The sequence below is a fragment of the Colius striatus genome, chromosome 2 (genome assembly GCF_028858725.1).
Source record: "Colius striatus isolate bColStr4 chromosome 2, bColStr4.1.hap1, whole genome shotgun sequence".
NCBI classification, from domain to species: domain Eukaryota; kingdom Metazoa; phylum Chordata; class Aves; order Coliiformes; family Coliidae; genus Colius; species Colius striatus.
In genome coordinates this window covers 87,790,475-87,800,080 of record NC_084760.1, presented here as the reverse complement: position 1 = coordinate 87,800,080, position 9,606 = coordinate 87,790,475, and the positions used below count along the sequence as shown (strand labels likewise).

The 9,606-nt window shown below is 42.9% G+C and overlaps 1 protein-coding gene across 1 annotated transcript; it reads right to left on the bottom strand.

Moving 5' to 3' along the window:
- Positions 1–456: 456 nt before the first annotated feature.
- NENF (neudesin neurotrophic factor) lies at positions 457–7,999 on the bottom strand. Its single transcript, XM_061991400.1, has 4 exons — positions 7,563–7,999; positions 6,323–6,383; positions 4,950–5,053; positions 457–4,288 (listed from the first exon to the last, which is right to left on the bottom strand). The coding sequence occupies exons 1-4, from the start codon at positions 7,710–7,712 to the stop codon at positions 4,112–4,114; spliced, it is 492 nt and encodes a 163-aa protein (XP_061847384.1). The 5' UTR covers positions 7,713–7,999; the 3' UTR covers positions 457–4,111.
- Between the last annotated feature and the right edge of the window lie 1,607 nt (positions 8,000–9,606).

Here is a 9,606-nt window from a genome sequence, read left to right as displayed (position 1 = left end):
GGCTGCCCAGAGGGGTTGTGAAGTCTCCTTCCTTGGAGTTCTGGAAAACGTACGTGGACATGTTCTTGTGTGACCTGATCTAGGTGGACCTGCTTCTGCAGGGGAGTTGGACTAGATGATCTCTAAAGGTTCCTTCCAACCCCTACCATTCTATGATTCTCTTGAGCACATGCAAATTACATTATGTTTAGATAAGTGTATTTATCTATAAAAAAGACAGGATACATTTGTAAAAGTCAGCTAAACCTTTTTTTTTTTTCCTTATTTTCTCTCCTGCACTGTCAAGTGAGTTCTACATGTTCTTGGGAGTCTTGCAAGGGAAAAACTGCAGGAATTAAGTGCCTTTCCAAACTACTGTTTGTTGAATATGTAGCCTGATGGTGATTTTGAAACAAAACAAAACAAAACTCCAAACTGTGTTGAGGCTTTTCCCATTCCACAGCACCATACTCCAACTGGTAAGTATCCTCTTTTAATTTTTACTGAAACGTTAAAAGTCTGACAAGCACAGTTTGAAACATGATCCTACACTGTTTCCCACGTTTCTATGAATTCATAGCCAGGCCACAAAGAATATTAGCTTAGGCTGCAGTTTTCAAAGAAACACAAAGACTTTTCTGCATAAGAAAACTAATAAAGGAACTGATTCACTTAAATAAATAAACAAAACCTCAAATGCTTGTATTTTGGCAAAGGACCAGAAAAAGAATGGTGTCCATATACACATTACAGGCAGGAAAGGAATAACTTTATATCTAATCCCAAATTCTTTCTAAGAAAAATCTCAGCCACTCAATCTACAGGATCCAGAGTCCCTGCATTCTGGTGGTGGTCTTGTTTAGATTAGGATGCGACAACTACTAACGATGACTAACAGCTGCTAACACACTTTATATGTTCTTAGTAGGATTTCACTGAACTGCAGTCTCTACAACTGCCAAAACAAAGTTAGTACTTTGGTTTGCATTTCATAAACCCTTTCTTGAATTTTGGTTGCTTACACGATTAGTCCTCTTGCTCCAGTTGTTGTTCAGAGAAGTGCTTCTTGAAAGTACAGAAGATAGAATCTACCCTGTCACACAAGTTAGTCCAATGTATTAGGATGAAAGTGAGGGACTGCTGAAAAGAGTGCCAGGTGGAAAACAGCAACTCAGGTTATACATCCTCTAAAAGATCTGGTAATTCTTAACATTCTGAAGAGCAAACTCTTGTTAAATACTAAAGTAACGTTATTCTTGGTGTAGCAACTCGTTAAAACCGCCAACCATTCCAACACCCACCTTAAATTAGCCAGATGCAAATTAAAAGCAGCACAACAAAAACAGTGACGTGCAATGCTACCTGGAAGCAGTAAGTCAACTGAAAAGAAAAATTCACTCTCCAAAAGACATGTGGAGTATCAGGAGGGCTAAAACAGGGCTTTACACAGCTTGCTTGCTTTGAGTGCAATTTATTGATAGTGAGGCCACCTGTTTTACTGGAAAAATAGAGGTAAGGGAAATGCAGCTGACTGGAAAACAAGGATAGCGTACAATTACAGCAAATATAGCAAAAAGCAAGGATAGCAAAATAAATTTCAGACTCTTGGCAAGTAATGACCTTAGACATAAATTAGCATCATTAACTTAGCACTAAAAGACATACTGTGGTACTCGGAATTCATTTTTAAAGAGTAGCCAGTGAAAGTGTTATGCCCACTTATTATATAGCCTAGGAAGTAATTAAATGTGAATCCTTCAGTTGACAACTGAATAAAACCATCAAGGGAAATGTTTTGCATTCTAAATGCACTCAGTTGTGATAATCTTGTCTTCGGTGACAAAAAGGAAGGACTAGAGCATCTGCCTCTGTTCACAGACATGAGTGGACTGGATTGGAGTTGGACCTCCAAGGATCTCACGCTACAAGAGTGAGGTTTGTATCAGCATTTCCAGTTGCAACAGGTGAGTTTCACCATTGAAATGAACTTGAAATTTAGTACAAATAGAAACTGAGTTATCTGCTTTGAGATCAAAAAAGGTGACCTTCCCAGCATGAACAGGAAAAGCAGGGACAGAATATTCTTACTCTTAGTAATATTCTTAGGGGCTTAGTAGCCCCTCAGTGGTGCTGAGTTATGACCTAGCTACATCATCTTTGAAATGCAGCTGGATATGCAGAAGAAGCCAAGACTATTACAGTAATCACAGTAGCACAGCTACTGAAGCTTCCCTTAAGGAAGTAGAAAAGGAAAGGTAGAGAAGGGGAAAAAAACAGTAGGCATTGGAAAATTATTTGTGAAACACTGTCAAAAGAACAACCACCATTAGCACTGACCCCACATGCATTCCCATAAACATGGCATTCTTCTAAACACACATACCTGGGGGAAGGTACCAACCAGCTGCTGTTGGATCTAATCAGAAAGGTCAGAAGTAATAATACTACCACTACTAAGACAACTCAGCAAAGTAATAGTATTTTCTTAGGTACTTAATTATTTATTAATAATGGGAGGGGGCCCATGGACCCTCCTGCAGATTCCATGGCCTAATGGTAAAATGCAAATCAAGTTGTGTAACACTGTGAAAGAAAGGACAAATAAACAGAAACAGCTCTGATAGTTGCTCAACTGACAGGCAGCTGTCCCCTGCAAACCAGAGAGTGGAGAATCAGCTGATAAAATCTTTCCAAAATGCTAAAGAAATAGAACAAAATCTAGAACTGCATTTTTATTATATATTGTTTTTAATACAGAATTTTTCCACGTCAAACCAACCTGTCCCAATAGCAGATAAATCAACATACATGAGAACTCACACTCTACCAAAGTTAGTGAAAGTCAGTATAGCACATGCTTTTACAGTCCTCTTGTTGCTGAAAGGCTGCCAGAGAAACCCCATAAAGGGGGTCTGCTTTCACCCTTTGGACATGCAGTTTTGAATTAGGTCAAAAGGAAGAGGAACAGATTAATTGCAACAGCAATGATGAAGCCAGAGTAAGAACAAATTGAAACTAACAGAAATTATAAAGAGCTGAAACTGATGATACAGAGATGCTAACAATATCCACAGGATAGTAAGCTACTATGACACACTTGTGCTATAAAAGTATGTGGTAAACAGTAAGCTATCATTTCAGGATTTTGTCAGAGAGGAGGAGGACACTAGAAGGAAATCATCATCATCCATCAGAGATGATGTCTTTGATAATTCTTTTTTTAAGTGTCATTTATTCAAAACTAACATAGTAAAAGTCATGCTTAAAATGTTACAGTAGTTCTTATGAGAACAAAAGATTTCTTTTTCTTAGTTTACAGCTGTAGGCTATAATTTTCCACAGTAACTGCATTTTAAGAGACTCAGTGGTTTTATACCCAGTATTCTCAAACCCATCACATATTGAATCCCACAACGCTTTTTAAGACATGAGCCTCTGTTGCACCTGTTTGTACACGTGGTACCTATGTGCACTTGAAACAGAGAACTGATGTTACCTCATCTAAATAAGGCCTTCATGCTTTTTCAAGGAGGGAGAAACAACTTGGGAATTACAAAATGACTAGTTATGTTTCAGCTATTAAAAACTTCCTTACCCTTTCTCAGGAATGTAATTTTACATCAGAGAAACCTAAAGAGAAGGAACTTTCATAGAATCACAGAATGGTAGGGGTTGGAAGGGACCTCTAAAGATCATCCAGTCCAACCCCCTTGCCAAAGCAGGTCCACCTAGATTAGGTCACACAGGAACATATCCAGGTAGGTCTTGAAGACCTCCAAGGAAGGAGCCTCCACGCCCTCCCTGGGCAGCCTGTGCCAGGGCTCCATCACCCTCACAGTGAAATAGTTTTTTCTTATGTTTAAATGGAGCTTTTTGTGTTCCAGCTTCTTTCCATTACCCCTTGTCTTGTCGTTTCTTTCAGATGAAACAATTCCCATATTTCAGAGCAAGCAGAGCCCAAGTGTACCACACTAATACAAATCTGTTTGTTTCCTCTGAACTATGTGTGTACACACCTATGTATTTTCTAAAAGAGAAACTGATTCCTGATAGCTAATTGTTGTAATGAACTCCAGAAAACAGGGAACCAATCAATACTCTACCAGGCATTCTCTAGGTACAAAAATGTTCCTCAAAACTCGTCTTTAATGTTGAAATGTGGCTGATCTTCAGGTTTAAAGTCCAGATTGGGGCTGCCATCCTCATTCAGGATTCGTCGAGAAGTATAGCCAACAATTGGGTATTTGGCCTTATAAACATTATTGAAGATATCATCCAGGGACTTGAGTTCCTCTTCTGAGAGTCCTGTCTAAATTAAATACAGAAATGAAAGTCCTGTCTCAAAGAAATTAAAAAATAGGTATTTATATGCATTTTTTCTTTTTTATTGATTAGTATAAACCTTAGAGTCAGCTTTTGGATTTACTTTGCAGAGCACAATTAACAAAACTTGACAGTAGAACCTGTAATTTTACTCCTCTCCTTCAAACTCAGCCTTGATGAAACTTTGATATATTAAGGTCAAACAAACCATTCATCTTCTTTCATTTTCCCTGCAGTAGCAAATCACACCTCAAAGAAACGACGACCCACTGTCAGAGTTAGTGTTCACTCACTGCCATGACAATGGCACAGGACACACTAAATCAGCTGACAAGGGAAGTGACAGACTGTCTTTGGAAGCACCTTTTTAAACAGCAGGTAATTTCCCCTTTACACCCTTACGTAAGTTGGATTGATTCCACTTGTATTGATGACAAACTTTCCTCTTTAAGGCTGTTAGCACTGCACTTTCATCAGCAGCAAATACAAACCCATTTTTTGTATTTCAAGAACGTTAACACACTTTGTTTTTAAAGATGTGAATCAGCTTAAATAAATTAATACTATCTATTAATACCATCATTCATCACCTTGCAAAAGAATAAAGCTTTGCAAAGCGGAATTAAACAAACAGTCTGTTCTCTTACTATGTCATGTGTAAGATCTGCGGGATCAAGAGACATCTTTGCAACTCCTCTTGTTGAGTCTTTTCCAACCAAAGCATTGTATGGGGCTCCTTTTCCATAAAATTCTGTCAGATTTTAAAAACAATAGATCTGGTGAGGATCAGACAATGTAGGAGGTACGTTCAGGCCCTGCTTTTCAGTAAATTGAAAGCAACAACTCAAGCCTAAGACTTGTTTCCAAAACCAACTTTCAGTTTGCTACTTTTTGGTAATACATCCCAGCCTTTAAAAAACAAAATCAAACAAGGGGCAGGGTTATACAAATGCTGAACTCCTATACTGTGATCTTAAAATGTACCTATTATTTCAGGAGCTATGCTTTACATTCTCATGAGAGGTTTGCAGCCTCCAGAACTGCCAGTGGCAAGCCTTGTCTAAGTTAGGGTTTGAAGACTGGACAACATGTATGTCCAGACAAGCTGCATTAACAAGCTCAGTACAGACAACGCAATAAGCCATTAGTTTGCTTATGATGACTTCAAGGCAAAATGTCCAGGACCTCCACGGTCCCTTCAAGTATTTCAGAGCAAACCTGGATGAAGCAGCAGCAGTTTAAATTAAAACATCTGTAGTTCTTGAGGAGGGCACAAACAGCAAATCATAGAATCATAGAATGGTAGGGGTTGGAAGGGACCTTTAGAGATCATCTAGTCCAACCCCCCTGCAGAAGCAGGGTCACCTAGATCAGGTCGCATAGGAACATGTCCAGGTGGGTCTTGAAGACCTCCAAGGAAGGAGCCTCCACAACCCCTCTGGGCAGCCTGTGCCAGGGCTCCCTCACCTGAACAGTGAAATAGTTTTTTCTTATGTTTAAGTGGAACTTTTTATGTTCCAGCTTCATCCCATTACCCCTTGTCCTGTTGCTATCTACTATAGAAAAAAGGGATGTCCCAACCTCCCGACACCCACCCATTTTGTAAATGTTAATAAGATCCCCCCTCAGTCTCCTCTTCTCCAGACTGAACAGCCCCAGCTGCCGCAGCCTTTCCTCATATGAAAGATTCCCCTGATCATCCTGGTGGCCCTGCACTGGACTCTCTCCAGCACTTCCCTGTCCCTCTTGAGCTGAGGACCCCACAACTGGACACAGTATTCCAGATGAGCCCCCACCAGGGCAGTGATAAATGGTTGAGGTGTTGTCTCAAACTAGCCTAAGTTCTAAACTTTAGTAGGGAAGATGCTACCCGAGGAAAGTGGAGTTTTTTCAAAAAGGAAAAAGTACATCCTTTCTGTTGCAAGTGAACTGCAGGCTGCTGACATATGGGCAATATTTAAAAACCAATGACTGAATAATAGCAAAACAAAAGCGGACAGCTGAGAAGAAGCAAACTCACCCTTTCCAGAAGTGACATCAAACACTACTCCCTTCACCGCCAGGTAAATGGGCTGTCCTTCCTGGAAAGAAAGCCAGCCATCTATCCTCAATACTTAAGTGTAGGCAAAAGGCAATTTGTTTCAGCTATGAAATCCGTAAGCACTTGGGACACAAAGAAGAGAATTCAATTGTGTTGTATGCTTTCTCTTGTTTGTGTGTCTATACAAGCATACATGTTCTCTCTCTTCAAATTTCTTGCTTGTGCTTTAAACTGTCCCAGAGATGGGTTTTTTTGAGATTTAAGTATATGCCATGAGAGAATCATTTTAACCTAAACATCACAATCATAAAAGACACGTGCCTCTTGCACATCACCTCTGCACGCTTGTGTGCTTGAAGATAACAACTGCATCTTTCCATTCCTAATGCAGACGGGTATCACTGAAGATGAATGGGTGTATGGCCAACGGCATTTGTATTTGATTAAGAGAACAAGAGGTAAACACATAAACACACACTAATCTGATCTGCTGACATCTGTTTTGCTTATTAAGCCAGTGCTTCTGCTTTGTCTTTTATGGGTAAGATGTATTTTCTGTTGGATGCTGGTTAGTTTCTTGAAAGTATCTAGAAAAGACTCTGAGCAGGTCTGCCAGCAAGTTTTTCAAAAGACAGATGTGTATCGATATGGGGCTTTATCATTTTGAATATGAAGTTCTGCTGAGATTTCTGCAGAAAGCCCAAAAAAAATTGTAAGCTGAAATTGCTTTGTTATTTGTATAATCTTGTAAGAAGTAAAAAAAAAAAAAATAAGGGTTTAAATACACGGTTCAATTAATAAAGAAGAGAAAATTACTTTGGCTCCAATTTATGGTACACTGAAATTCACTGGCATGAGTATGTGTCAAGCAGACAACAAACAAAATAGAAATGTGCCATCTAATTGTCTGTTGGAAACTTGGAGGCCCAAAATCGGCAGCTGCCAGCAGGACAAACGCCTCGCAGGCCAGCAACACACGGATGCCAACAAACTTCTCACCAGACTCTAAAAAGCTCCCTGATTACTGGGAGCAAGGGAGGGAAGAGCACAGCAGCAGAGCACGAGAGAAACATGTTTTAAGGTGGTTTCACGGCACCGAGCGGCAGAGAGGGTGGCAACGCTGGGGGCTGTTAGGTGCTGTGCGCTGCCGGGAGGCCTCACCGCCCCGGCGGCTCGGGGGCCCGAGGCCCCATCGCGGCCCCGCTCCCGCGGGCCCTACCTGCTGCCCGTCGTATCTGGCCAGCTCGGGCTCCGTGAAGAGCCGCACGGGATCCTCGGCCGGCGGCCTGAAATGCAGCTCGGGCTCGGCAGCGGCCGGGACGGCGCCGAGCAGGGCGACCAGCAGCAGCCGCGCCGCGCCGGCCGCCATCCCGGCCCCGCCTCCAGCCCCCGCGGGCCCCGCTCGGCCCCCCGGCACGGGCAGCTGGGCCCGCGGGCGGGAGCGCAGCCCCGGCGCGGGCGAGGCGGCGAGATGAGCCGGAGCCCCGGCGCGCACGCACGGGGCTTGCGCGGCTGCTAGAAAAGCGTCCGGCGCTGCGCCCGGGGCAGCCGAGAGGGCTGGAGGCTGCGACTTGGGGCCGGGGAAGCGACCTTCCCCGCGGGACGGCCGGCCGGCACCGGAACGGACATCTGCTGATAAAGGATTCTCAGCTTCCGTCCTTTCGCCCCTCTGGAGTGTCTCTGATTGCTGTTTTAAAGGTTCACTAAACCAGCACACGTAGGGCAGGCTTCGTCTTCATGACTTAAATAGAAAAAAAAAAAAAAAGAAGAAATAAACGGACATTTCTAGCCTAAGGAAGGGGAGAATAAGTAGTGAATTTTCAAATAACATGGTTTCCCCAGTATAGCACAGGGAAACATTCTGGGCTAGCAGAAGAATAAACAGTTTGACCTTTGTGATTCCATACAGAATTAAGAAAATTGGAAACTTTTTACAGCTTCGACAGCCACATCACATCCCTCACCATAGTGCTGGCAAGTGAGGACTCACAGGAGTTAAAGCCTGGCAGTTTGACGCGGCAGCATCCCGTCTGCCTGACCGTCATGCTGAAATTCAGATCCTCGTTTGGTATCTCCGTGCCTTGGGAAAGATGAGCAGCTTGGAGGAAGATCCAGGCAGTAAACAGGAGACAGAAAGGTCTTTGATCTTTGTCGTATAGGTTGTTTATAAGCTCTTCTTGCATAAAGTGCTTGAGTCCACCCTGGAGGACGCCTGTTCCATGTTGCCCGAGGTCACACCCTTTTCCACAGGCTGTCCAAAGGTGGTTCTGTACATTGGTGTCAGCAGAGATGACGTAGCTAATCTAAAGCAACACAGCCCTCAGTGACAAAAGCAGCACAAGAGAAGCACAGGGGAGAAAGGGCGTATTACTACAGAACCAGTGGCCCACATCCCTGTGTGAGCAGCCAGACCCAGCCTGGAGAGCCAGGGCATGGGGAAGGTGGGTTGTCGTGGCCATCTGGGAGCTGACTGCCACAGGCCGCTATATGGTGTGGCAAGCTGAATATTGGTCCTGTTAGGGTGAAGGTTTACAAGGTTTGTTACCGTGATTCTCCTTAAGCAGTGTAGACAAACTTAAGCAGAAGTTTGTCTACACTGCCTATGCAATAGTTGGGCTTCAGAAAAGACATCCTACCCTGGCTGTCCATCACTTCCATTTACTGACTCCACATGCCACAAGATAGACCTGAAATGTCAAGTGGAAAAGAGATCTTTAGTAAGACTGTGGATAAAACAGCTCCTGAACATTCCCCTTACATGCAAGAGCGAGCTCTGGCATTTGCGTGGTTGCTCTGCTCGCAAATACCCCTCCTGGTATGCCGCAGAGACCCATGCTGCTAGGAAACATGCAAAAGTCTAATTTGACTGTTCGGTCCAATCATGTTATAGATTTACTTTTTCTTCTGAAACAATTATTTATTAGTGTCCCCCCAGGGGAGCACTGCAAGTGATACCAGCCAGTCTCCATCTAAGGCGTTATTGATCTGGGGGCATGCTAGAACCAGCCTTTGAATCACAGACATCTGAAACATTGGTAACAACAACTAAAATATTTTCTTCCCGAAAGGAGGAATTGTGTATTAGGACTGTTGTTGTGCAAACCTTGGTTATTAGGTGTGTCTTAGGCATAGGGAAACAATCTACTGAGCAGGGACTCCACTACAGCATTGCATCTTACTACAAGAAACGTTGTGCATGCTTTTTTTTTCCACCCTCCTCCCTCGATGATGAAACATTAACAATTACTTCCATGCTGGGCAAG

What these genes read in the sequence shown, in the direction of transcription:
- NENF (XM_061991400.1), bottom strand. Translation starts at nt 7,712, where the DNA reads ATGGCGGCCGGCGCGGCGCGGCTGCTGCTGGTCGCCCTGCTCGGCGCC. An exon ending in CCAGATACGACGGGCAGCAG is followed by an intron (nt 6,384 to 7,562) that starts GTAGGGCCCGCG and finishes CTTTCTTTCCAG; the next exon opens with GAAGGACAGCCCATTTACCT. An exon ending in CAGATCTTACACATGACATA is followed by an intron (nt 4,289 to 4,949) that starts GTAAGAGAACAG and finishes TATTTAATTTAG; the next exon opens with ACAGGACTCTCAGAAGAGGA.